Below are 27,781 nucleotides of genomic sequence, written 5' to 3'. Positions count from 1 at the left end.
CATAGGCCCGTCTTACGTGTTAATATGAATAAAATACTTTTATAAATACAATGTTATAAATAATACAAACATAAATAAAAATAAAGAAAACTATGATTTATTATAAATAAAATGTCTCATAATAAAATTATGAAATAAAAGTACCTAATAAGAGTGGCATTGTTTTACGTTTTTATGAATCTCTTGGACATCTGGTTTGCTAGGAGTCAGCTGGACTCTCATACCTGCCTCTGCAGCCGATCTGTCGTAACGCACCTTGGTGGGAGGACACAGAAGATATCCAGCCTCACACAGGTATGTAGTCGGAAAAGAGAGGAGCGTTTTCACAGCCTTCCAGAGGGTTGCGGACATTCTTCTCGGGTTCTAGGTCAAGACTCGCCAGGTGGGAGTTTCTTAAAGTTTGGCGGCTGCGTGGAACCTGGAGCCCGTCAGCAGCATCTCATTGTCTGTTTCGTCAGAGTCCAGTCGCGCCCTGAGTGGACCTCTCATCTGGGCACGATGTTGTAACGCTGCACCTTGGGCATTTGGAAAATATTGGTGCCCTGAGTCGTATGGATCTTCCAAATGTTAACACATTTCCTACCTCATTCAATGATTTCTAAAAATCAGGTTCTTTATTATCACCGCCGACCTTATCACGTATTGGGGCATCTGCGTACGGAGACTTTTGCAACATGCAAAACGATGAAGCTCCCAAAGGTGGATATGAATTCTCCAAGATTTGAGTTTTCACTTAAAAGCTTGATATTTTATAAAAGTTGATTTTTTTTCTTGGTGTTATTTTACTTTCTCGTTTTTTTTAAAGATTGGCACCTGAGCTAACAACTGTTGCCAATCTTCTTTTTCTCTTCTTCTCCTCCTCAAAGCCCCCGAGTAAGTAGTTGTATATCTTTATTTGTGGGTCCTTCTGGTTCTGCTATATGGGACGCCACCGTAGCATGGCCTGATGAACAGTGCCATGTCCACACCCAGGATCTGAACCAGCAAAACCCTGGGCCGTGGAAGCGGAGCGCACAAACTTAACCACTCAGCCACAGGCCGGCCCCAAAGCTTGAATTTTATAACTGACAACAAGTACTCTCTGCTGTTTTCCTTGAAGCGACACGCCCGTTTGGTTCATTTTGGAGAAAACATCTACCAATATTCAAGTCCAACCAACCACAGTTTTTTAATCTCTCCCTCTTTCAAGTGGAAATGACGTGCCACGTGAGCGGCACCAAGTGCGCCTTCCTTCTGCGTTGAGACCCGGCAGCCGCGCGGGGTGTGCACCTGCCGTATTCAGTACAACGCACTTCACGCTTCTTCCCGCATCGCCGAGGGCACTGCAGTAAAACCGGCTGCCCCGCTGAGAGGGCGGGGGGCAGGGACACGGCGGCCAGCACCGTCTGGGCTCCTCGGTCCCTGCTTCGCACCAGCAGCTCTACCCACCGCTGTCTCTGCCCCATCAGGGCAAAGGCCAACAATGTGGACAAGGCCAGCAACATACCCTCGAGGGTTGGCGGAGCCTGTTTTGCAAAGCGCCGCCACAGACATGCACGGGACGGCCGAACCGGGAACAGAAGGGGCGGCCTCACCAAGCCTGGCGCCACGTCTGTCTCCCACTGTCCCGGAGGATTAATGAATTTCACTCCCACACACACCCTGGTTGGTTTCCCACCTCTGCTCCAGCCGTTATGGTAAGTCTGGGTGTGGCTGTGAGTCTGGAGTCCGGGGTCCCCTGCAGCCCCACAGTGAGCAGGTGGAGGCACGACGTGGGGTTGCGAACCCTCAGGCAGGTGACTCCTCCAACAAGGAGAGAAGAGACCTTGGGCTTGGAGCCTACACTGAGGAGGACATGGAGGAGGGGCCCCCTCTTTCTTGTGAGAGAGGAGTCAGCAGGCTGCCCACCCTCTGCCCCAGTGTGGAAGGGGCAGGGTCCCCGGAATCCCTACGCTCAGGAGGAGGTTCAGCCCAGCCTCGGAGTTTTGGAGAGTTTTCTCACCCTGGCCGGGGTCTTGGAGGAACTTCCTTGGAACCGCCGATGGCGAAGGCCCCTTCCTGGCCGCTTCCTCCCCAAGGCTCCTGGAGCGCAGCCCTGGAGCAGGGGCAGGAGTGTGAGAGCGATGGAGAGAGAGGGCTGCAGGCTGCGGGGGGTTGGGGCTCGGAGAGAAGTGGAGCCGGTGGTGGGGGGAGGTGGCAGGGAGGCTGGGCGTTGGCCAGGCGTCAAGGCCCTCTGGGTTGGCACCGTCAAGGCCCTCTGTCTGTGTTGGCATCTGCCCGGCCCCAGCTTGGACATGGGGTAGAGGGGGTGTCATGGTTCAGGGTGACCTCCGAGGGGCTAAGTTTAACACCAACAAAGGCCCAGCTGCCCAGCTGTTGTTTTTATGTATGTCTGAGCACATCGCGGGCGGGAGAGCCGGTCAGCCCCCGCGGCGAGGTCAGTGGGCGGCTGTGGCTGCCTGTCCCCGGGGGCCCCTGGGTGCCAAGAACTTGAACACGACGCTTTCCTACCCCTCAGCCGGGAGCTCCCCGGCCTTATTTCAGGGCCCCAGGGACAAGCAAGTGTCCCCCCTGAGCCCTACAGGCAGTTTCCGCCACTGTCTTTGGTCAGAAGACTCCTCTCTGTGTCGTTCATTTGTCCATTCATTTGTCCAGTGAGCATTTATTGATCGCCTATTGGTGTCAGGCACTGTGCCAGCCACCGAGGACATGAAATGAGTAAGACCTGGCGTCAACACTCAAGTTTCTCGAAACTAGGAGAGAGAGGACTCCAATGTTGTGGGTTATGTGCAGCAAAAGAGGGACCCACAGGGGCTGTGGAGCCTGGAGGATGGCTCCCAGTACAGTCAAGGTGGGCTTCCTGGAGGAGACAATGCTCCACCAAGATTTGTAGGAGTGTAGGAGGCAGCTCATCGGGGGTCGGGTGAGAGAGAAGGGCCTCTGAGCCTCTGAGAAGCCTCCACCCGCTCCGGGAGCTTCTAGCAGCTCCGTGAAGCCTGAGGGAAGGGAGTGTGGAAGCCAGGAGCTGTGAGGTCACAAAGGGCGTCGGCTTGACCCTTTGAGTAGGGCCTGTGTTTCATCCTGAGGTGCATGGAGGCAACATGACCATCTTCTTACTTTAGGGAGACGGTACAGGCAGCCATGGGGATCCTGGAGGGGTGGCAAGCAAGTCGGCAAAACGCAGTGGCCTGAGACCACAGGACAGAAGATCCCAAATGGGGATAGGACAGAACTTGGTGCCCACCAGACCGTGGAAGCGAGGCAGGGGAGGACGGGATGACCCTGGGGTTTCTGGTGGGCTCCGGGTGTGGCCGTGCCATTTCTGTGCGTGATGCACAGAAGGAGGAGCAGGGGGGAGGGGCAGTCGGGGTTCGGGTTGGGGCCCTTGAGTGACGAGGACTTGCAGAGGCCTGGACGAGCGTGTCGAACACGCGGTGCACACGGGTCTGATGCTGGGGCGGCCCGGGCGGGACACACACTCGGCACCCGGGAAGGACAGCAGGCTGGGACCCTGCCCCCACTGACATCCGCCCCCCTCCGCCCCGGGACGAAGCTCATCCCTCTGACAAAGAAGAAAATGATTTCTGTCCCTCACCATCTGCAGCAGGGGAGGGAGGAACAGTGGAAAAGCAGCGAGAGGCTCAGCAAACGTGAGGGGCTGTGTCCGGGGGTCCAGGACCGTCCGCCCGGCCTGGGCTGCAGCGGGGACAAGGTCCGAGCTCACTGTCATATCCCCATAGCCTGGCTCAGCGTCTGGGACCCCGGGTGCGGCTGAACGAACAAAGGAATGAATGGATGGCAGGTGTTTGGGACCACCAGAGTTCTCCGAGTCTGGAGCTTGGGGGCAATGACAGGGGTGGGTCCTGGCAGTCCTTGGCTTTATGCCCAACCCAGGGGCCCTGCTGAGAGATGACACAGGCGGAAGTCAAGACACTCCCCCAAAGGGCTGTGTCTGCCCCAGGGGCGCCTTTTCCTACCTGGTTTAGTACAACAGTGGTTCTTCAAGTGGGGTCCCCAGAACAGCAGCCTCAGCGTCACCCGGGAACCTGTTAGAGACGCAGATGTCCGGGTGCCCCCCAGACCTGCTGATGCAGAGACTCTGGGGTGGGGCCCAGGATCGCTCTTTCACCAAGCCCTGCAGGGGTTCTGATGAACCATAAAGGCTGAAGCCACTGGACCAGCAGACACCTGCTCTGCTGCATGCCAGGCTGTGTCCCGAGGGGACAGACAGAGAGCAGAAGCCCCATCGCCTGACCCCAGAGACAGCTTTCTGGGAGGGAGGGGAACCCGTGGACCTCAGAGAGGCGATGCAAGGCCTAGAACCAAGTGAGCGGCACAGAGAGGAAGTCCTGTGCCCGGAGGGATGTGTGGAATCTGGGAAGGCCTCCTGGAGGAGGTGACTTCCTGCAGGGCCTGGAAGCATCAACTAGGGGAGAGCAACATGGAGGAACAGCTCTGCTTTGGAAACCTGCGAGCTCAAAGGTGCAGAAGCGGGCGCCCACGAGGTCTGGGCTTCAAGGCAGCAAATAGGCTCGGTGGCCAGGGTGGCAGCGCAGGCGAGCCGGGAGCTGAGCAGGAGACAAGGGCCTGGGGTACATTGCGGGGCTGGGGGGTGAGGCGGAATTGGGAGAGACACAGCGAGCTGGTGTTCCAGCTCCAGCCCTGCTGACTGCTCACGTGCCAGTTTGAAAAGAGCTCATTTCTAGGGTGGGGTCCACCCCTGATTTGCTAGCTCGTTCTCCAGTCCCCCACATCCCCCAGCCCCACAGGGTCGGCTCCAAACCCCGCCTGCTTATTATGGAATTTCTGGAGAATCAGCCTGTCTTTCGGGGACCCGTCAAGGCCCAGCCAAGCCCAGGCTCTTGGCTGGGAGGGCTTGGCCGGCGGCACAGAGGGACCTGGGGTGACAGTGGGGTGGTCCCCTTCCTCCACCGATGCACCAGGCTGATAGGGGAGCTAGCAGAGGAGCTGGGGGGCGGGGCTCAGGATGGGCAACCCTGAGCTGGAGGAGAAGGCAGCTCAAGGGAGAGGGGAAGCAAAGATTCGGGCAGGGGGTGGCGGGTGAGGTGGGATAGTGGGGTCTGGAAGGTGCAGGGCTTACACGAATATGAGAAAGGCCATAGTTGAACTGAAGCCCAGGCCCCAGCAGCGTGGAGCCCGCTGGGAGCCCTGCCCTTGCCTCCTCTCCCTGCTGTGCCTCTCCCAGGCTCCCCGAACCCGACGTCACCACCATTCACCCATCACCGGCCCCACGCAGGCCTCCCTGGAGAGGACAGCAGGGCCTCCTCCTCACGGCATCTAAGCCCTGAAAAAGGGCCGATACCGTCTGTTGCCGTGGAGCCAAACCCCTCACAATCAGGTCAATGGGGAACCCGCACTTGAAAGCATCCCTTATGGCTTTTAATGTTGAAAGGAATGATATGGGGCTTTGGGGCCCCACGCTGGTCACTCCAAATTCCCAGGAAGCCGCGTGTTGCTGGAAGATAAACTCACGCAGACAATCGGGGCTGGTCCCTATGGACGGAGCACTCGCCCTGTCCAGGCGTCAGCGGGAGGGCTGGTTCAGGAGCACAGAGGCCGGGTGCCCAGGGCCTCGGCGAGCCGCTTCCCAGGTCGGTCAGAGGCTTCAGAGAACACCCGAGCCCACATTTGTGAAGCATTTGCTTAAAGCCTTTTATGCGCGTGACTCAGTTAACCCCCCAGCACCCACTGAGGCAGCGCCGCCATCACCCCATCTTACAGACGAGGACGCGGAGGCTCAGAGGGTCCGAGCTGCTTGAGCTCCCCGGGGGGACCGTCACCAGGGAGTGCAGGGTCGAGTGTGACTTGCTGTGCTGCACTGTGTCTCTGATGCTCAGGCCTCGGCAGTGAGGCCGGTTTGTGGCAGGAAATGGGGGGACGTCTACTTTCCCTTCTTTATTTCTTCTGCTCCAGCCCCCTCCGCCCCCTGCCTCACCTCCTCCCAGGACTGAGCTGCTGGAAACCCGGCCCTGCATCACCCGATGGGCTTAAGATGGTGACACGGGGTGGAGGAGGCATGGGGGGCTCGTGGCGCTGGCTGTCACGGGGCGCTGGCCCAGAGTGCTGGGCGGGAAGGCTGAGCCTTGTCACTTGCTAATTCGGGCTCCTCTGCTTCCCGGGCAATTCCAGGGCAGCCGGGATGACAGGTGTCGGCCACCGAGGGGCTGGGGCCCTGACTCACAGCCCACACGGCCTCACAAGGCTTAGCTCCTCTGGCCCGACACTTCCTTCCTGGTCCAGCTGACACTGGAAGCCAGAGGGACCAGAGGCTGGAAGCCCCTTTCTCCCTGGATCTGGCGAGCCCTGGCTCTCAGTCCTCCTCCTCCTGGCGAGGGTTCTCCTTCTGGCATTTTCCACTGAGCTGGGGAGTCACAGGAGATCTGAGAGGGCACGGACCACACGGCCCAGCTTCTGCTCAAGGCTGCCTCAGACTCTCTTTGGACTTTAAACAGAGGCTACAGGAAGGCCACCCCCCTTGTCCCCAGGAGGAGGGTCCCGGTGGAAGCCAGGTTCACCTCAGTCACTGCACGCCACCAACCCAGTTCACGAAGGAGGAAGCTGTGGTTGAGAGAGGACGCTGTGCAGCTGGGCTACCCACAAGGACCCTAAATGTAGACTCTCGAAGGCCTGCGTGAAGGCAGGGCTCATGCCAGGTGGGGGGGTGGGGAACAAGGCCAGGCTCCCCCATTCGGTGTGGAGCAGGCGTCGGGGAGGGAGCTGGCTTAGGCATAGGAACAAGGGAAGTTTTAGCATCTCCCACGAAATTGTGTGCAGAATGGGTGACAAGTGGGCGGGGGCTGCCTCAGGAACCAAGTGAGAGAAGAGACAGCTAGACAAAGAAAGTTCCAGCGGGTCCGGGCGAGGTCTGCCAGGCGTGGTATGTGGATCGTTCACCCAACGAGAACCACGGAGCAGGCGGGGAGGGGGCTCCGTCCACCTGTGGGGCTGCACCCACGGGGAGGGGGCGCACTTTCCTGTTCTCGTCCAGGGCTCCTTGGGGCCACGGGATCTGTTAGGGTTAAAGGCAGGAGCAGGGTCACGTTAGGGTTAAAAGGAGGTGCCAGGACAGAATTGGGCTGAGTTAGGATTACAGAAGTGACATTAGGGGCAGCATGACAGGAGCCCCGGGCTGGGGGTTAGGAGATCCAGCCCAGCCACCATGAAGCCTTGCTCTCTGTGCCTCAGTTTCCCTGTGGGCACAATGATCGGACCGGACAGTCTTCCAGCTCTGATGTTCTGCGATCCTCTGGGCAAGACCAGAGCTGGCTTTAGGGAAGGCCGGGACGTGTGGAGATGTGCCTCGGGGTTGCCAGGCCTGAGGACGCTGGCCCCGGCCTGGTTCTTCTTGTGAGCCTCCCAGGCCTGGCGTTCTCCCCACTGGCCCCACGTGCAGCCTGGACCACGGAGGCCCAGGGCCCAGCCAGGTGCTCAGGAGTGGCTTTGTCTTCTCTCTTGCTGCCGTAACAAATCCCACGGACGTAGTGATTCAAAACAACACAGACTTGTTACCTTAGAGTTCTGGAGGCCAGAAATCCACAATCGGTCCCATTGGGCCGACAGACAAGGCGGGGCCAGGCTGCTTCCCTCCGTGTGCTTGCCTTCTCCAGCTCCTAAAGGCCACCTGCATTCCTTGGCTCGTGGTCCCTTCCTCCGTCCCCAAACCAAAGCATCCTCTCTCCTCTCTGGCCTCTGCTTCCTCCACCACATCTCCCCCTGCTGACCCTAACCCTTGTGCCTCAGTCTCACAAGGACCCATGTGGTTCGAGGGGCCCACATGGACAATTCCCCATCTCCATGATGCTCTCCCCATCCCGGGCGCCCTAAATTAATCCCATTTGCAAAGTCCCTTTGGCCGCATAAGGTAACATTCACATTTCCATGACGTCTTTAGGGGGCCATTGTTCAGCCCACCGCAGGTAGCTCTGCTGGGGGCTCTGGCAGGGCCACGAGCACTGTTTCCGGCTGTGTCTGGGGAGGTTCCTCCTTGGCTGGGTGAGCAGCGGGGCCAGACTTAGCCTCATAGCTCCCGGGACAGCTGTCCCCACTCTGCAGGAATGGGGGTGGGGGACCAGGCCTCTGGGCAGGTCTGCACTGAGAAGGGGGTCACCTTTTTGCAGGACAACTGTGAACAAGGAGGGCAGGAGAAAGGCTGCAGAGGTGTCTTGGCCAGGGCAGAGAGCGGGGACTTGGGCTGTGACCGCCATGGGCAGTGGTCCTCCCCCTGGTGTGGGCGGCCTGCAGCCAGAGATCGCCAGGCCGGCAGATGGACTCCGGCAGCCTCAGCACCCACCGCACCCGCAGAGGGAGGCTGGGGCGGGGGCAAGGACAACACGGCACAGCAGTCTCGTTTCCGAAGGCCATCTCTGAGCAGACGGCAGGAGAGAAGCCGAGGGCAAGGCCATCCCTTCCCACCGCAGCTGGGCGGCCGGCCGGTCAGAGGGTGGACGGCTGACCGCTGGAGCCCACATGGCGTGGTGGGATGGTGTGGACGGAGTCGGGACGCTGGGACCTGAGACGAGGGAGACCAGCCCCACGCTGTCCCAACAGGGCCTGAGGATGAGTAACACCCAAGTCGTGATTCCTAGAGTCCTGTGGAGACCAGGCCGGCTGTGTCTTCCTGTGAACATCCGAGTGCCTGTTTCTTAGGTTGTGTTGACCCCCTTCTGCTGTTTACTTTGTCAGTCTGTTCTGCGTTTTCCTTTCTAATCCACGCAGACAATTCATGGTTTTTGTGCATATTAAGGTCTGGTGAGAAGGTAATTGTATAAATTATAAACATGATAAGCTCATGTCATAAACCCCAGCAGACTCACCTTCCAGCCCCCGGTCCCTCTCGGCCCCAGCTGCTCCTGGGCCGCTGCCTTCATTTTCCATCCCAGCCCCTCCCCTTGGAATCCTGTGCTCAGACCCCCATAGCTTCCCAGACCCTGTCCATTCTCCCTGGCATCCTTCCTGCATGGACGCTTCCCAATGTCACCCTGACCTGGGCCAGGTTAGAACCACTGCTGTTGGGCCCCAGGACGGTGGTGGCCTCCCCACCCCGTGGCACTGTGGCTGCGTCTCCTCGGGACGTCCCGTCCACCAGTTCTCTCTCCGACCCGGCGGGGAGTGGGGTGTTGCTGCCTGACCTCCTGCTGCTTGCCAGGCCTTTCCTGGCCTCCCCGAGGGGTCAGTGCCCGGCTTGTCCTGCCACAGCCTGGGACCCCGGCCCAGGAGACAACAGACAATAATAGCCATGGGATTAACATAGCAGGCATTGTCTTTCCCTGACTATGGGGTATTATGTGTTCACCAACCATCCTAAAAATACCCCATAGACAGGTGCAGCCGGCACGGCCCAGCCCCCCGGATTCTGCTGGCTGAGACGAGGGACAGGGCTCAGGGAGGAGGTGAGTTAGTCTCCCCAGGGGGGCCAGGCGTGGCACGTAGGGGGCCATTTGGAAGCTGGGGAACCTAGCTCCCTGGACACCCGCCTGGAGACCCTCAGACCTCCCTGAGGTGGGCCCCACTGCTGCTCCTCAGCTCAGCTCCAGGATGCTCCCTGGAGTCTGCCAGCAGCTCTGTTCACATCACATGCAAGTGCAGGCGTCTCTGGTCCTCTTAGGCTTTTGGAGCGTGGGCTGGAGGCCTGATGTCCGCATTCCCTTGTAAAGATGTGGGGTTCCCTTCCCCAGCCCCTGCTGGCCCCCTGGGCCCCTTGCTCTCCCTCATGCCCCTGCTCGGCCCCGGGGCTGCTCAGTGCCCATCTGGTCTGGCTGCTCATCGTCTCCCTTTCTTCAGCCAGCATCTCCCTAGGTGGGTACTGGTTGTACTCAGTTGGTGGCCTCTGTGCACAGGGTTTGTGTGTATTCCTGAGCAGCTTACACATGCATCTTCAAGCCCATGGGGTTAGGGTCGTGTCCTGCTGTGGTTCGGCTCTGTGCGTGGTGGGCGGGGGTGGGGGACGGACCGGGGGAGGGGCAGCCGTCTGTTCTATTTTTACCGGCCAGTTGCCGCTGGCCGTGGTTTTCATAGTCCCCCCTCTGCTCTGCCCCTTACAGCCCACAGTCAACTGCGAGCCACCGGCCGGCCCAGCTCAGGGACACTGACCGCGGTAAGTGTCTGCTCCTGGCGCTGCCCGTCCAGGCTGAGTCCAGACGGGGACCCTGGGGCTTGGGTCTCGGGAGGCGGCGAGGGCTTGGAGAGGGAAGAGAACATTCCTGGGCTGTATAATCGGGTTTGTTGGTGGGAAGGTCCTCAGACGCGCGTTTGGCCCTGTGGGAGGGCAGCTCTCCTGCTGCTCCTGTTGCTGCAGCGGGAGCCTCCTCTGACCATTTGGAGGCTGAGAGCCCCGAGCAGAAGTTTCCACCACGTCACCCCGAGGAGCCCCAGGGTTGTACCTTCACGGGGGGCCGCCCAGCCGGCCGGTCCAGGAGGGAGGGGGTACCGGGGGAAGGGGGTGGCATTGGGGATGGGAGAGTGGGGCTGCGGGGCTGCATTCAAAGCTTAGAAAGAGCCTGGTGAGCAGTGAAAGTGAGCAACGCCCGCAGAGGAAGAGAAGGAAGGGGCTCCGCGTGCAGGGTCCCGGGAACCAAGAAGCTCCACCGGGCCCCTGCTGACCGAGGCACCCTCTTGCCTCTTTGTCTTCGAGGAACATGCACAGCTCCCTTTGCCCATCCTACTAACAGTAGGATGGGAGCAGGGGCAGGCAGACTGCCAGCCCTGCTGGGCAAGGGGCCAACCCCTCTCCCCGACTCCTGGCTCTGAGGAGTGGACGGAGTGGGTCGGGGCCCCTGGGGGAGGCAGAGGGTGCCAGCACCGGGAGCCGGAGCCTGAGGGTCTGCGAACACACAAGCGAGGGCGGCTTCTCCAAGGGGAGCCGCGGCTGGGGTGGGGGGTGGGGTTTTGGGGTCTATACATGAGGTGGGGGCTGCAGGCTGCACCTGCCGCCAGATTTGGGAACTGGTCCTCCAGCAGCTCTGAGAGGAGGCTCTCCTGCTCAGAGCTCAAGATAGGGCTGTGTGGTGGCTGCGGCCACAGGCTGGGGACTAAGACCCTCGTCAGTGGTCAGTCAAGGAGGACCGGGATGCCCTTGAACTGGGGTCCAAGGTCCAGGGAGAAGAATGTGAGCCTGACTAGAAATTCGTGTCCCTGGTGACCAGGTGTGCAAGGACATCAGTTCTTTTCCTTGCACACACAATCACTCGCACACACACACACACACACACACACACACAGGCAAGCTCACACATGGCCTGAATCCTCCAATCTAGCTGATATTCTGTTCTGCCCCACGGGCCTCAGGGAAGGGAAGGCCCAGCTCGAGGCCACCACCGCCACACTCTGCTTCCTCCCTCCGAAGGCGGGGTTTCTAACTCTCCCCTTGCTGGCTGCTTGTGGGAGAGCTGGAATGCTGGCTCTGCCCGGGCTGCTATCTACATCCTGACTTCTTATCAGGTCCTGTCAAGGGGTCCTGTCTGGTGGGTGTCAGCGCACAGGCTGGGACCCCTGGGCCTGGCATTTGTCAGTGGGGCGGGCTGGGGGCTGGCCCTGGAGCTTGGCAGGACGCCTGGACTGGCCCGAGCAGGTAGGGCCCCACACTGGTGCGGGTGGGCACTCCGAGGCGGGTGTGAACGCAGCCAAATGCCCAGCAAGGGGGACGCGCATCTGGGGAAACAGAGAGGAGACCTGGGCTGAGACCTGGGGCCCTCTGGGGACTGGCATTGTGGGAGGGCAATGAGGATGGACCGGTGGACCTGGGGGTGCTTCTTCTCCAGATAGTGTTTTTTCTGGACGTCCTCAGCATCTTCAGAGGAGCGGAGCCCTCAACATAAACAGCTGGAGATAAAATCTAATTTCAGCCAAGCATCTCGGGCATTCGTGGATTGGCCCCTCCCCCTCCCTCCGTGCCCCAGGCTGACAGCTGAGACTCTGGGGTCACACTCCCTCTCCCCACCTCCACCCGGCCCCGCTCTCTCCTGGAGGCGGAGGCAGAGACGGAGGCCCAGCAGGCTCCCTGATGAAAGACTCAGGAGAGGCCGCCAAGCCCGCTGGTGGGCTGGGGGTCGCGGGGGATGCTTCATGGGCACAAGGGGAAAGGAGAGAATGAAGGCCGAGGCCAGAGGTGGCACTGCTGTGAAATTCCTGGCGGCCACTTTGCAAGCTTTTCTGCCCTCCTCCACTCCACACCAGGTTCTTGGACCCAACCTGAACCCTGACTCTGCATTCCTTGCCCCCCACCCCATATTCGCTGGTGTCCCCCATCCCTCCCTTCATACCCGCCCGGGGTTCCTGTCGTGCCTGGACACCTCCTCCCGCCCCTGTGTTCCCCCCTTCCTCTCCTCCTTTGCACAATCCCCGTCCGCCTCCATGGAATGCACTTTGTCAGGGCCCAGGCAAGATGGAGGGCCAGGTCTGGCTGTGGGTCATCCTCTGCAGCCTCAAGGACCCCCTCCTCTGCCTGGGCCCCCAACTGTCGGGGCTAAAGGGGCTCCAGGGTCACCCAGTCGGGGGGTGTCAAACTGAGCTCCACTGCCCCGTCCTCAGCCCCTTCAACCAGTGCTGCATGCTCCTATAGATGGAATTTGTTTTGCTTCCAAGTGAAATTTGGTTTGAATAAAAGGTTCAAGACTTACGTGTTAGGTGGACAGCAACGTGTCTAAGCCCTCATTTTGCAGAGTGGAGAGCCGGCCTGGAGAGGGTCAGGGAAGATCAGAACTCACCGTTGCTGGCCTCCCGGCTCCACCCTTCCAGGCAGGCGCCCCCCACTGCGCTACCCAGGGCTGCAGCCACCTTGTGTTTAATGGGGCCCCCTGAGCAGCACTACACTGCACAGAGTGTGAAGGGCGCCTCCTGGAGTCGTGCCCACGGCGGCTACCTGGGGTCCACCTTCTCTCTGCACTATCAGCCTTCCAGTCCTTCCCCTCTCTGAGACCTTCAGTGACCACCCATCGTCCACAGGACCAGGTCCAAACTCAGCCTGTTGTTCAAGGCCCCGGGAGCGAGCTCCACCCTCACTTTCCAAACGTATTTTCCACGGTCGCCGTTCTGTTCCCTGCAGGGGTGGGCAAACTTTTCCCGGAAAGAACCCGAGAGGAGATATTTTGGCTTTGCAGGCCACATAAGGTTCTGTCCCATATTCTTCGTTTTATAATCTTTTGAGCAGAAAGACAGGGGGCCGGATCTGGCCTGTGGGCTGCAGTCTGGACATCCTTGCCCTCACACCTGCCCGGCCCAGCCACTTTCCATTCTTATATTGTTTCTTTGCTTTTATAAGATTTCTCTCTCTTGTGAGTGAATGAGTAAACGGACAAGTGAATGAGGAAAAAAAAAAAAAGGATGAATGGACAAGTGTTTATCCCGTCCTGACCGGCTGGAATCCGCTGGGTCTGCTCTCTTCTTCCCGCTGTCCGACTCTCTCCTGGGCTGGACGGCCCACACAGCCCCCAGGCCCCGGCGGAGGGCTAGCAGTGGGAGTTGTAACTTTGCCTCCTTAACAACTCCTTTGTGCCCCCAGGTGCTGTCTGCCAGCTGCCACCATGCCGGAAGTGTAAGTAGTCCCCTGTCCAGCTCCTGGGCTGCAGATTTCAGCCCCACGTTAGAGGCACCGTCCATCCCACCCCTGACGCAGTTCCCCAGGACGGCAGGTCCCAAAATGGAACAGGCTGAGCTCCAGGCCCAGGGTGGCCATGCGTCCTCCCAGCCTCCAGCAGAACTCAGGCCCCGTGTTGCCAGGGGACGATCTCTTGGCCCGGTGCAGAGTTTGTCTGTCTGCACTGATCGAATGCATCGCATGCACCATTAACACAGGCCCAATAGATGATCAAAGCTTCCAGAATGTACCCATGAGCCCAGGATGGATGCTCTCACATCGCTGGAACCCTAGTGCCAGGCTTCCCTGACCTTCCATCACTCCTCCCAACTTACAGTGGCTGGTACCTCCCATGAGAACCTCCACTCGCTCAAGGGCCGCTGGGTTTTATTCTGTTCCGCTGGAACCCTTGAACTGGGCCCTGCCCGATGCCCGATTTCTTTCTGGTGCACTGCCCCACACCCCGCCCCCAACCTGTCCCGTGGTTCTGCTGCTGCACGTATGACACGCATCGTTCATCCTCACTCTGTCTTCTCCTCTCTCCCCCTGTGCCTCCTGTGACGGACACCTGAAGTGAGGTAAGTGGGACTCAGGGCAGTTCTGTCCTGGTTAAGCCTTCAGACTGGTCAAGGTGGGGTGGACATTTGAGGAGAGGAGGGAGCTCAGGTCAAGGCCCAGGGAGGGGGCTGCTGAGCAAACTTCCAGGAGAATAGAAATGCTGGGTGAAGATTCTGGACATGGGTCTTTTGAGGGTCCAGGGAGTTGGTGCCGAGTGCACGATGTCACTGGAAGCGGGTCCAGGGGCTGGGCGCGCAGCTGAGCTGGGTGTCACTCTGCACCCATTCCTTATTCTACGCCCTCACTCAGCACGAGGCAAGTTCCCCCTCACCCACTCCGAGAGCTCATCAGCCCTGGGGGCCACCTTGTCCCTTGCAGAGCCCATCCTGGGCAAAGCCATGTGTGAAGGGTAAGGGGGGTCGTCATTGGGTTGTTCCACCCCTGCCCCATGACTGAACACGGAGGGAGGAGCAAAGAGGTGTCTCCTGCTCCCCTGAGGGCTTAGACGACCCTGACCCTGCTACAGTCCAAACGTATTCCCGCTGCTGAGAACGCAGCCTGTGCACAGCCCAGGGATGGGGCCCACAGGGACAGGGCTGTGACTCGGGGCGGGCACGGATGGGAATGAGCAGACTGATGGAGATTCTCGATGAGAATCAAATAGACCATTCTTCAGTAGCTGTGTGAGTTTCTGAATTTTGCTGAGGCTTGTGTTAAAGTGAGACCCCGCTGCTTGACAGTCACACCAGGTGACCCACAAGCTCACCAAGTGGTGGGGAGAGGACACTGCAGTGAAACACGGGCCACGGCACATTGCAGTGTGCAGGCCATGGGTGGTAATGACAGTAGCACAGGCCATTTCTCCTGCAACCGCACTAATCTGAAATGTAGCAAAAACCTCGGGTTTTGGGGAGGAAAAGGCAAACGAACCACTCCGAAGGGTCAGATGAGAAGCGTGCGTTCCCAACATGGAGGCTCACTCATTTTCTCCCACGAGTGCCACCCACTCAAAGCCTGATGGCCTCACTTTCCGCACACGAGTGACAGATGGGAGCTGTGCTCTCCCGGCCTCGGCACAGAAGCAGCAGGTGCTTGTCTGTCGCAAGGAGAGTGACGCCCGCCCTACGGCCAAGAGGAGACAGCGGGGCACGGAAGGCATCAGTCTCCTTAGTTAGGGGTCGGATAGCCCTCCTGACCTTCACCGCCCCTCAGGGGACAGTGCCAGGGGGCTAAGGCTGATTACAACATATCTAGTTGGCAACAGTACATCTAGCATCTTTAATAAGAAAACAGTGCTTTCACATCTGGGAAAGATTTATATGGATGGTGTTGACATGAAAAAAAGTTTTGATGTCTAAAAAGAGACATTCTTAGGAAATTCACAGCTTATTTAGGACATGACAGGTGACCAAGGTATTGGTATGCTACCATCCAGAGGGCTGAAACACTCACTCTTGCACGCTTTTCCAAGGATTTGCTCGTCCACAATGTCATCTGTCTGTAAAGCTGTGAGCTAAGCAAGGTGGGTCTACCATCCTATTTGCAGATGGGGATGGAGGTCCCATCGAGGCCGTGTGACCCACACAGGTCTTGCGGGGTTCCATCAGTAGCAGAACCAGAATGGGAAGCGGGGCCTCAGCCCCCAGGTCAAGGTAGCTGACGACAGCGCTCCTTGAATCTGAGGGCTTAAAGCACAGAGATGAGCTTTCAAGGGCCCTGAGGTGGGGATTCTGGGTAATGATGGTGAACAGGGTGGCGCTCGTCCCGGCGAGGACCAGATTTTAAGGTCTGCGGCCTCTGCCTCACTCATCTCCCCCCTCTTCTCGCCCTCAGAGGAAACCAAAGATCACCGCCTCCCGAAAACTCCTGCTGAAGGTGAGAGGGGGTGCCGGCTCTGTGGGATGCCCAGCGGGAGGCAAAGGGGACGCAGGGCAGACTCCGAGAGCTGTGGAGGGTCGTGGCAGGGCGACAAGGAAGGAGGCCAGAGCAAAGATATTGACTGGGCAGAGGAGCGTGGCTGCTGCCCGGAGCCCAGTGGTCAGTGGGTGACACCTGGCACCGTGGAGTCCCGAGAGGAGGCAGCAAGCGGCTTTGGGGAGGCGGCGCTGGTGGAGCAGAGGGACCCCCCCTCATCTTTGTAAGAGTTTCTGTCTTTGGGGCTCTGTGGGCCAAAACAGATGAGGAACGAGTCACAGGAAGGAAAGAGAGAGAGACAGCCTCCCTGGTGCGAGGGTTCAGGGCTGGGGGGCATTCGAGGGCTCCGGACCACCGGCTCAGCAGCTCCGTCCGGTGCTGCCCTGTCAGAGCCTGATGCTGGCCAAGGCCAAGGAGTGCTGGGAGCAGGAGCACGAGGAGCGGGAGGCCGAGAAGGCCCGCTACCTGGCCGAGCGCATCCCCACGCTGCAGACCCGCGGCCTGTCCCTCAGCGCCCTGCAGGTGAGCCTCTCAGGTGGGGGCCCCGTGGGTGTCCCCAGGGACCGGGTGGCAGGAGTCTGGATTCCCCCTGCTGGGAGGCGGGGCCGTCAGAGCCCCTGGCACAGGTGCCAGAGGGGAGCCGCAGCGGGGGAGGGACTTGCTCGGGGTGGGGCCCAGCCAGGAGTGCGACTCTTACCAGTGCCACAGTGCGGGTCCTGATTTTATTATTGTTGCTTAAGACATAACTTTCAAAATGCCTGCAATTAACTTATGTTATTTAAAGAAAACAAGCGTACTTCGAAAGGAAAACTATGGGCTCCTGCTCAGAGCAAAGGGGTCTGTCGGTTCTTCACGGCTGGGGAGAGGGCCAGGGGTTCTGGACTCGGGGGGCAGAAAAGGGAGGCTGCAGGCTGGGGGGCTCCCCACCCTCTTCTCCATCCCTGCCTGACGTGTCCTGCTCCCCCAGGACCTGTGCCGGGAGCTGCACGCCAAGGTGGAGGTGGTGGATGAGGAGAGATACGACATCGAGGCCAAATGCCTCCACAACACCAGGGAGGTGAGCCCGGAGGAGGCTGGGCTGGCGGGGCGTGGATGCGGACGCTGTGGGCCAGGGCCCCCTCCTTCTGCAGGGTCTGGGAAGTGGCCCCTTAGCAGGAAGCTCTGGTTCCCCCCACTCCAGCCCACAGGGACCCCACAGGGCTGGAGCCGGGCAGAGAGAGGATAATCACGTGGGTGAAAGGCAGAAGCTTGCTCCCAACCTGGCAGGCGGGCTCTGCAGTCTAAGAGAAGCCGCCCTCTGTGTTCTCCCACATGAACAATCCTGAGCCTGTTAGTAACACCCTCCCCTTGCGAACGGCTCTCACGTGCCTTTGATCCTCCCCACACACCTGTGGATGAAGTAGGTGCTATCACCTGCACCTTACCCATGAAGACACTGAGGTTCAGAGAGGCTGAGACACTCAGCCCCGGTCACACAGTACTGGTCCTGGGACTGGCGCTGGTCTCTGATCCCCACTCCTGTGCTCAGCGCTCCCTGGATGTGGGGTGGCAGGCACTAGCTCCGTCCAGACTCTGCTCCAGTGGGGTGTGGCAGAGAGTAAAAGGGCAGCGCTCCTGCTGCTGGGGTCGGCTACTTCTGGACACTTGTGCAAAAACGAGGAGGCCGGGAGGGACCAGAAGCCACTTGCCTCCTTCCCACTTCTCATCAGGAATGGCCATCAATAGTCTCCCCAGAATTCCCTCCAGAGCTCATCCCCTGGAAATTCCCCCTGGGGTTCCAGGACCACCCTGCTGGCCTGAGGCCACACCCTTGGGGAGCTGGGGGAGGACGCATTAGAAGCAGGAATGAGGCTGCGGGATGAAGGGGGAGCAGCCCCACACTCCAGACAGGGCTTCCTGCTGCCCGCTGTGGGGCTGTCACAACAGAGACGGCTAGTGGGCTCTGTCCGTCCACTTGCTCGCTCAGTCATTTATCAACAAACGTTCGGTGGCTATTTGCAAACTGATGGGTGGGTCTGAGTGTCCAGGAGGGTCTGGCCTGAAGGCTGGAGGTCTCGGGGTGCAGCTCTGGCTGGAGCCCCAGAAGTTGGTGGCCCACGGCTGCTCCCTCTCCACGAGCCCTCGCTCCTCCTCGCCTGCAGATTAAGGACCTGAAGCTGAAGGTGCTGGACCTCCGCGGGAAATTCAAGCGCCCGCCGCTGCGCCGGGTCCGCGTCTCGGCTGACGCCATGCTCCGGGCCCTGCTGGGCTCCAAGCACAAGGTGTCCATGGACCTCCGGGCCAACCTGAAGTCGGTGAAGAAAGAGGACACGGAGAAGGTGGGGACCCCCTGCTCACAACCTTTCGCCCCTCGTCCCATCAGCCTTCACCTGTTACCCGTTCACGTAGCCTCGGGCTGGCCCAGGAGCTCCTGTTGGGGGAGGCCGGCCAGGCTGCTAGAACATTCTAGAACCCTCTGGGAGAGCAGTGCTACAGTCTTATCATTCTGTCTTGGGAGAAAGAAGACTTGCTTCCTTCTCTTCAGGCTGCTCCCAGACTGAGGAGGAAACGGGGACACAAAGGCAGACTGAGGAATAGAGTAGAAACCATGCACCCAGAGTGAAGAGAACCAGAGATTTAGGGTGACGGGTGGACAATGCCCTCTGTTCCTGGTGGGGAAAGGCGGCAGGTCAGTGTGGTCGCAGGACACACAGCACAGAAATCAGAGAGCTGGTTCAGTCAGCCCTCAGCAGTGAACCACGCAAAGCTGGCTGGGCTCCGGGCACACAGACCCAGAACCAACGGCCCCATGAGGGACAGGGACAAAGGACAGGGTCTCTGGCCCAGGGAGCCTCGTAAAGAGAGATGGGCCAGGCAGCATGCTGGTGACATGGAAAATGAGCGAAGTTAGAAGGAGGAAGGCTTCTTGGAAGAGGTGGCCTTCAGCTGCTGAGCACCACACCAGGAGGGCAGCGTGGGGCCTGGAGGCCAGGTTGGGCCGTGGTCCATTGGGGTGGGAGCTGACCCCGTAACCCTCGCCACAACATCCCAGAGCTCCCACCCGACACAGCTTCCGTCTTCCCCTGGAGCCTCAGCTTGACCTGCTTGCACCTGTCCAACGGCGTCCCAGGGCCCCACCGGCCGGGCAGAGGGGGCGGGATTTCCAATCACCCGGTTTCTCTTGTGCTTGGAGGGCCCCGGTGGCACCTGGCGGGCTAAGTCTCTGTGTGTGGGGCCTGCCCACAGGAGCGGCCCGTGGAGGTGGGCGACTGGAGGAAGAACGTGGAGGCCATGTCTGGGATGGAAGGCCGGAAGAAGATGTTTGACGCCGCCAAGTCTCCCACCACGCAGTAGAGGTACCCAGAGACCAGCTCCCTCTTCTTGGGGCCGGCAGGAGCCTGAAGGATAGCAGGACAAGGATAACAGGGCGGGAGGGCCGGGTCCAGGGCGGTGCAGGGAGAGGAGCAGAGACCAGGGTCGGCCTTGTGGGCTCAGTCCTGGTTCCACCCTGAGACTATGCACACGGTTCACTTCTGCTCTGGGACACTTTTTCTCCCTCTCATCTGTGAAGCTGGGGGTTGTATCAGGTCGGTGGTTCTCCAAGTGTGGTCCTGGGACCCGCAGTATGGGTGATGTGGCCCCACCCCAGGCCACCTGGACTGGGAACGCTGGGCTGGGGCCAGTCCTCCAGGTGACTCCATGCACGAGTCTGAGGACTGCTAGATTAGATGACCCTGAGGGCCCCCAGCTCTGACGTGCTGGAAGCCTAGGCTCTTTGAGATACCTCCTGGAGATGTCCTGGGAACCATCCAGCATGCACAGTCCCTGCTCCCGGTGGGGGTCCATTCAGAGAAGTGAAGACCACCTGCTCTCCGAGGAAACTGCCGGAGAAAGCGGCAAAGTTAGGCCCCCTTGAACCCTTCTGGGAGTGCGGAGGGGAGGTGCAGGGGCTGAGGTCTGCCAGATAGCCCGTCAGAGAAGGCTCCCAGGAGGGAGCTCTCCCAGGAGGTGATGGGCCGATGTTAGCAGATGCAGAGGAAGGGCTTGTCCGAAGGCTGATGGAGCAGAAAGGCGCAGCAGTGGGCATCAGCCAGCCCTGGAGGAGCCCAGGGTGGAGGAGCAGTGGGAGGGCTGGGGGCAGGGGAGGGAGCCTGGGGCCCCCGGTGAGAAGCTGAGGCTTCCTGGGAGCCCCTGGGGACGAAGGACCAGCCCAGGGTGGCTGGGGTGAGAATCGGGGGACTGTATGTGCTTCACATTAAGTTGGAGTCATGAACCACACACAGGTCTCCAGGAACTGATGGCCTCTGTTCTGTCGCTACAGGCGGGCTTGCTGCACTGTGCTCTGGGCTCCGGCTGCACGCTCCTTCCTCCAACCCGACTCACCCGCCTCTCTGCATCACGCCCTGCTGCCCCCTCTCCCCTCCAGCCTGACTGCCCTCCTCTGGAACCGGGATTAAACAGACACTCGCGAGGAGAGACAGCCGTGTCTGAAGCCCTCACCCCACAGCCCGGGTGAGGCCACGCCGACGAGGAGGAGGTGCGCAGCCCCTTCTCTCCAGCCCGGGGCTGCCTCCCTCCACCGCTGCTGTGCCATGTAGAGTGTACGCAGGCATCACGGCCCCCCATTAAAAACCCAGTGTCCTGGTCATTTCTGTAGCTCTGGCCGTGAGCTCTGGGAGGAAAAGGGAGGCAGGGAGGCTGGGAACACAGGGCTGTGCTGGGCTCCAGTCAGGTGCCCGGGGTCGGAATGGAGGGCTGAGGATTTGGCAGCTGCTGCTAAGGTCCCCCTGGGACCCTCTGCCAAGTGACATCACACAGCAGCCCCCTCCACCCAGGATGCTCAGCTCACCCAAGCCCTGACCCCTGAAACAGCTCAGCCCCATCCCAATGCCAGCCAAGAGGGGCCTCTCGGTTCCGAGCCCCGTGCCCTGCCTGATTTCACGGTCCCCTTCCTCCACAAACCTGGACTGCCTCTGCCTGGTGCCCGCTGGATGCTCCAGCTGCTCTGGGCTGAGGTCAGGGCTCTCTCAACACCTCACCTGGTCCTGCCGGCTCAGCGTGGGCCCTGGTCCAGCCAGGAGGGACACCATGCAGTTTTGAGCCTGGCCACCAGGTGGCTCCCTTCCTCATCTCTGGCCCCTGGGCTCACCTGTCTGGGGGCTCACCTGTCCTGGGGCTCACTTGTCTGGGGGCTCACCTGTCCTGGGGCTCACCTGTCTCGGGGCTCACCTGTCCTGGGGCTCATCTGTCCCGGACCCTGCTCAGTCCACCTTCATCCACCCTCTTCCCACTTGGTTTCCCCTCACAATCTTGGACTGGTGATCTCCTCCAGGACAGATCCTTTCCCCGAGGTGGGGCAGCCAGTGGTCTGTCCTCTAGGTCGGGTCCTTTCTCCATCCCACTGATACCTGGACCCAAAGTCCAGTGAGGGGTGCAAGCTGCTGGGGTGGAATGGGGCAGCCTCCCTCTGCACCCACTGCCCCCCACACACACTGACGACAGCGGCTCCTACAGAGCAGAGACGAGAGCTCTGGGTCAGAGTGGGGCCTGGCTTTCAGGGCAGTGTCATGGCGACTCCAGAGCTAACCCAAAGGAGGTGGCTGGTCCCAGGCCTGGGGCCCTTTGGCTCTTTGACCGCCTGGCACTGGTCCTGGGCGAGGCCAAGCTGTCTGAGAAGATCCCTTCCGCCTGCCTGAGATCCCCCGCTCTGCCCTCTGCTCCCGGTGTATTGTCTGCCATAAATACCAGAAACTGGGTGCAAAGTGCAGGGCCAGCTGCTCCCTGGGTGGGGTCTGGCCCCAGGCTGCTGGGCCTACAGCCCCTGGGGGCACCAGCACCTGGGATGTGTTGGGGGGGCGGGCAGCCCTCGGCCCAGGGTTCTCGCTGCAAACAGCTCAGTGGGCAGACAGGCGGATGAAGTCGTGCAAAGAGCACAGCTCTGAGCACACGCAGAAACCCTTGGGCTCGGACACACCCATTCTCCCCCCCCGCCCCGCCGACACGAAGCTGGAGAACCTGATGGGGCCGATCTGTGCCACAGAGGATGGGTGCCCAGGCAGCCACAGAAACCCACCCTCCCCTGCCTCCCAGGGCTCCTCGAGGCTCGCCTGTGGCCACGGCACGGTCTCCTGGCTCTGCCTCTCCGCAGCCCTTTGGGAGAGTCTGGCCCCAGATTCCAAAGCCAAATCTCAGCCTGCCAGTCAACCATTAACCCAGGGCCCTGGCAGACTGGGGTCTCACCCTGCCCTACAACCAGGGGAGGCCAGGCCCAGGTCTGACTCAAAACAAACAGCAGGGTGCAGAGAGCCCCGTGGGAGGAGGAGGCTGGGCCCGACACACCCAAGGCCGCGGCCCTCTGGGAAGAGCCACAGGCCCATCTGGAGCCTCCTGGAGGTCATCCGGTCCCTCCTGCTTCCGGGCAGGACTAGACTGAACCCCTCTCCTGCGAGGAAGCGGCAGGAGCAGAGAGGAAGGTCCAGACAGCTGAGTGGCTGAGGGAGGGGACGTCCTGGGGCTCCCTGGGGGGAGGGCACTCTGGGAGGGGCTGATGGCTTAGCTGTAGCCCTGGACAGGGCTGAGTGGGAGGCGAGTATCTGAGAGTCGTGATCACATCCAGACCCCCTCCCCAAGGAGGGCTAGCACCCCCCCGGGCTGGGCCCAGGAGAGCAGAGCTGGAGCGGGGCCCTCTGTATCACAGCTCCTGCTTCTGGCTTCTGGCCCAGCAGCTACATGCCAGCACATCAATTCATGTGGAGCATTCACTCAACAACCCTAAGAGAAAGGTTCCCATTCCCGTTTTATAGATGAGGAAACCAAGGCACAGAGAGGTTGCTGCCTTCCCATGGTCACACAGCCAGTAAATGGGGGGGGCCAGGACTTAACCCAGGCAGTCTACTAGAGTCCACACTCTAAGCCACTATTTGAATAATAATAATAACTGTATATACTATGCTAAACGCTTACTCAGAATTTCATCATTACATTCCCACAAAACCCAAAGAAATAGATACTGTTATCTCAGATTCACAGATGAGGAAATGGGGGCCCAGAGAGGTTAAGTAATTCACCCTAACTTACAGGGTTTGATGGTGCAGACTAGAATCTGGAACCCGGATCAACCTGCCTTTGGGGTGGCCCTGTTCTGGGATCATACTTGCCTCAGCGGAACCACATTCCAGACCAGCCGCTTTCCAGAAGGGACACTGCTGGGGGTCAGGGGAGTCTCAATACCTCCACCAAAGGGGGAAACATTCAAAGGAGACGCAAACGAGACCCAAATGAGCAAAGGGAGGTGCCCCTCCAGCAGTGGGACCGGGACTGGGGAGGCGGCTGGGGGCCTCTTTGGGGATATCTGTCACAAATTGACACATAACGGCTGGGGGAGCTCCCCCTCTCCTCTGTAGGAGATGGGCCTGCTGCTTCCCCCTCCTTGGTGGGAGTCACCAGGGCAGAGTGCCACCTGCTGCCAGCCCTGCTTGTCTCCGAGCATCCCCCGCCCGCCCCCCCGCCAGATTCTTCCCTCCATGGGGCAGGAGATGTCTGTCTGGAGCCCACCACTCAGTGGGGCCGTGGGCGGGCCCAGCGCTCAGGGCTAAAGTGCCCGGCTGCTGAAGGAGGGAGCCAGTTAAACATTAGCCCCAATGGCCCCCCACGAAGTGGGTCATACTCCCCACAGGGCTCCGGGTTGGGCAGCCAGGGGGGCAGTTTTGTTCCAGGTGGGTGACCAAGCTGCCGAAGCCTGGGATAGGTCACGGGGACTGGCAGTGATGGCAGCCTCCTCTTCTGACCCCAGCGGGGCCCTCTCCCCCAAAATCCCCAAAGCTTGTGGGCCTGCGGGTCCCTCACCAGAGCAGAGGGGCGACAGCGTTCTCTCACTTCCAGGATGCTTAAGCCAGCCTGGGGGTTCCCCTGAGGTCAAGGCTGAGCAGGGTGAGCCCCCATAATCCCGTGGCACTGGCACAGAGCACTGCGGTCAACGTCTGGCGGCCCTGAGAGGGACGGTGAATTCCTCAAGGTCATAGACCTAACCCGGGCTGGAGCATAGGTCGCTGGACTTCCGGTCTACTGAGAAAACTGGATGTGGGCCGAGTTGTGGTCTCCCCACCAGAGGCAGAGGCCCCGTAACCTGAGCAGGTGGCCCACCTCTGGCCCCGGCTCAGCACCTGCCCGGCTCCAGTGCCAACAACCGGCTGCTGCCTGGTGGGCACAGGCTGGGCGAGCCTGGCCCTTTGCTGTCGGCTCAGGAGGAAAGCACAGCCTCACCTGGAGCCTGGGCAGCTGTTCCAACCTGCAGCCCCAGGCGAGGAACGTGCGTGCATGAGTGCTCGTGGCTGTCTGTCTGAAGGGGGAGCCTGGCGTGTGTGCCTGTGCGTGCACGCAGCACACAGCTGGCGGCTGGCCTGCCCGGGAGCCTGGCAGATGCCTCTGTGCCCTCAGCTCAGCCTCCCCAGACGCATCCTCCCCGTTGGCTCTTTGTGACGCAAGCGTCACCTGCTCCCCCTCGCAGGGCAGAAACCCTGCAGGCATTCAGCGAAAGGGCCCTCGGTGGTTGTCAAAGTGGGCATGCCTTGCTCGTATCATTTCAGTGTTAAATCACCCTTTACCCACGGGGTGCGAGGACAGTAGGCAGAAATCGTTTTTTAACGTTCTTCCTTCACAAAATAAACCAGAGACGACACCATTTCGGTATTCACATTAAAAAAAAATGTTATGAGTTTGTAAAAACCAGGAGCTAGAGAGCCACTCCTGGATTCTTTCGGTGTGGGCTCATCGCACGGAATGGGACGGGAACGGGCGTGGAAGGGATGCGTCAGCGGGTGGCTTCCGCCCCCGTGGCTCTGGGGCGGGGGATCCCCCTGGTCTCTGCTCTGGCCTCTCTGGAGAAGGAGAGGCTGCCCTATGTGTGGTGTAGACGGGGTTGGGGTGGGGGATACCAGGGCCTGACATCTGTTTTGGGAGGGCAGAAGAGGGGACCCCTTCCCCTCTGGCTGGAAGTCTTGGAAACCCTGCCCTTGACCAGGGGCTTCCCGGGGTGACAAGCCTGTCTCCGTGGACTCTCCCCAGAGGAAGTGACCAGCACGTCATTACCGTTCTTAATGCCCGGACAGCGTGAAGAATTACCAGCTGAACGCCCGCCTGCCGACCACTCACTTGGAGAACTGTGGTGTTGTCAGTTCTCTGAAAGTCCCCATGTGTCCCTCTCCGTCCCCACCACCAGGCTGAACACGAGCCTGGGTTCTCTGAGTGTGATTCTCTGTCTCCGTGTAACTTGACTACACGTTTACAAATCCCCACAAGATACACTGTTTCCTTTTGTATCTTTTTGTCAACCTGACGTGCACCCAGGCTCTCTGCCTTTTCCCACTCACGCCATTCCAGGGGAAGGTTGTAAAAGGCATCCCTGTGGATACATTGAACGGCAGCTCATTTTCTCTGCTATGAAGTGATGAAACGACACAAATTATTTATTCATCCGTTCTCCCGCTGATGGACATTTGGGTGGTTTCCAGACTTTCGCTGCTGTAAACAGCGCTGCTTTGAATATTCACGAGCCTCTTCTGCTGCTCATCTTCGGGACTTTCTCTCCCGGCCACTGCGACTGCGGAGTGGAGAAGAATGACTTCACCTTTCCCAGGGTGAACCACGTACCCTCCCACCAGCCACTGGGAGGGCTGCTGATGCCCCATAGCCTGGTTTTCCCAGAGTCTGGAGGCCAAGGGTCCGGACGCTTAGAACCTCCTGACCTCGGCTTCTCCCCACCCCAGCCTCCCATGTTACACTGGCTTCTTGGGCTATGCGGGGTTTCCTGTTCTTCCCAAAGCAAGTCAGTGCAACTCTCCAAACCTGTGCTGGGCCACCGACTACACTCAGCCTAGTGTCGAGGAGTTACCAAGGTGAATGAGATGTTCTTCCTCTTCTCAAGACACCCACAAGACACTCGCTGAGTCAGAACGTGGGCACCTTGCACGCCAACCCCCTGCCCTCATGAACTGCCCCTACCTCCTGCCTGCTCTGGTCTCCCTTGGGTGCCGTGAAAAACACAGGCAAGGCTGTCTCCTGGGCTCCCACACCCCAACGTCAAGCCATCTGTTTCACAGCTCCTCCTGGCTGTCTTCAGGGACCTTAGACTCTAATGAGTAGACACCAAGGATGCTGCTGGCCGTCCCCCAATGCACAGACAGCCCCCACCGCGGAGGATTATCAGCCCCGGAGTGTCATAATGCTGGGGCTGAGAAACCCCAGTGGTCTAATCACCCTCCTCCTCCTGCATCCCAGCCTCACCAGCGGCACCTGTGTTTGCTTGGCCCCTCAAGCCAGGGAGGTGCAAGTTCCCTAGATCTACCCCCCTGCACTGCCATGGTCACCAGCTCAGTCCTGACCATTCAACCTTCGAAGGTTCTTGCCAACACCTTCTCCGCCCCCTCCTCCCGCTGCCCTTGCTCAAGCTCCCTTCATGTCTCTTAAAAAAAAATAGCCCCCAGGTGGTCTCCCCACTTCCAGTCTGACATCTGGCCACATGGTCTCCAGAGTTGTCCTCCAGAGTCTCAGGGCCTCTCCACACAAAGGCCATTAACCCTTCTCACGTTCTTCAACATCCACAGTTTTTGCAGGACAAAGGCCAGCTCCTGAACACAACTCACAAGGTCCCTCATCTCTGTCCCCAACCTTTCCCTTTAGCCGTGGCAGCTTTGACGTTTCAGGCTGTTGAGTTGTCTCTCTGCCCCGTGAACACCTTCCGTCTTTGCCCCTGTCTGTTCATGCTGCGTCCTGCAGCTGGATGCCCGTACCGCCTTTCCGACGATTGAATTCCACTGGACCATCAAGGCCGAACCCAGATCATCTTTCCTCTTGAAAGATCTTTCCTTCTCCATCCCTCTATCAGGGTCCATCCCTCCAGATGCCACAATTTCAGCTTTTATCACAGTCTGTCTTGAGTGAGGCTTGGGGGCACGTACGCTTGTGAATATACGTGTGTGTGTGCACGAGCACGTGTGTGTCTCCATCGCTGGAGAGGGAGTGTCTTGAGGTCAGGAATGAGTCCTCACCATCTTTGTGTCATTGAATGTCAAAGCCATTTGCTGATCGTAGTGGGTAGAATTATGTGCCCCCCCCACCCCCCCCCCCCCCCACCAAAAAGATATGTTCAACTCCCAACCCTGGTACCTGTGAACTTCTCGGGAAATAGGGTCTTTGCAGATGTAGTCAGGTTAAAGTGAGGTCACACTGGACGAGGGTGGGCCCTGCTCCGACGACTGAGGGCTTTATGAGAAGGGGGAATTTGGACACAGACACAGAGACACAAGGAGAATTCCACGCGACCGTGAAGGCAGAAACCGGACTAACGCACTTGCAAGCCAAGGAGCTCCAAGGACTACCAAAAACCCCCAGAAGCTGCAACGAGCAAAGCAGGATGCCCTGCGGAGCCCGTGGAGGAACAGGGCTCTGCCGACTGCTTGGTGTTGGCCTCCGAGCCTCCAGAATTGAGAGAAAATCAATTTCACCATGTAAGTGCCCCTGTCTGTGGCTCTTTGTTACAGCAGCCTGCAACCTGCCGCACTGACACAGCGCCACGCACACGGCCTGCCCTCCAGGCAGACTCTGGGGGCACCGACAGGCACGTAATTTACTTTTCCTTACTTCCAGAGTCGCCGCATACCAACATTCCACGTTTTTGGCTTTTTATATCCACAGAGAGGGTAGTAGATTTTGGACCTTTAGATGTTCGACTGTCCCCTGGCTTCACGAGTGTCCCTGGAAAGG

The 27,781-nt window shown here is 59.6% G+C and overlaps 1 protein-coding gene and 1 long non-coding RNA gene across 8 annotated transcripts; one reads left to right on the top strand and one right to left on the bottom strand.

Moving 5' to 3' along the window:
- Positions 1–523: 523 nt before the first annotated feature.
- TNNI1 (troponin I1, slow skeletal type) lies at positions 524–20,669 on the top strand. Of its 7 annotated transcripts, none has more exons than XM_070602505.1 (10): positions 3,027–4,461; positions 9,318–9,389; positions 10,041–10,093; positions 13,496–13,532; positions 15,962–16,003; positions 16,433–16,564; positions 17,010–17,099; positions 18,184–18,360; positions 19,268–19,377; positions 20,343–20,669. In XM_070602505.1, the coding sequence occupies exons 6-9, from the start codon at positions 16,439–16,441 to the stop codon at positions 19,373–19,375; spliced, it is 501 nt and encodes a 166-aa protein (XP_070458606.1). In that variant the 5' UTR covers positions 3,027–4,461; positions 9,318–9,389; positions 10,041–10,093; positions 13,496–13,532; positions 15,962–16,003; positions 16,433–16,438; the 3' UTR covers positions 19,376–19,377; positions 20,343–20,669. The 7 variants fall into 7 exon arrangements, with proteins under 7 accessions (XP_070458609.1, XP_070458606.1, XP_070458607.1 ...); XM_070602506.1 differs by having other exon boundaries at positions 3,044–3,108; XM_070602508.1 differs by lacking the exons at positions 3,027–4,461; positions 9,318–9,389 and adding an exon at positions 524–1,676.
- Positions 16,746–24,434, bottom strand: LOC139080671 (uncharacterized). The gene is made up of 2 exons (XR_011535366.1): positions 23,867–24,434; positions 16,746–19,902 (listed from the first exon to the last, which is right to left on the bottom strand). It is a non-coding gene; the product is annotated as an uncharacterized lncRNA (long non-coding RNA).
- Positions 24,435–27,781: the final 3,347 nt, after the last annotated feature.

The sequence above is a fragment of the Equus przewalskii genome, chromosome 31 (genome assembly GCF_037783145.1).
Source record: "Equus przewalskii isolate Varuska chromosome 31, EquPr2, whole genome shotgun sequence".
Lineage (NCBI taxonomy): Eukaryota > Metazoa > Chordata > Mammalia > Perissodactyla > Equidae > Equus > Equus przewalskii.
Note: the sequence above shows the minus strand (reverse complement) of the source record. Positions and strands in the feature narration are given on the sequence as shown.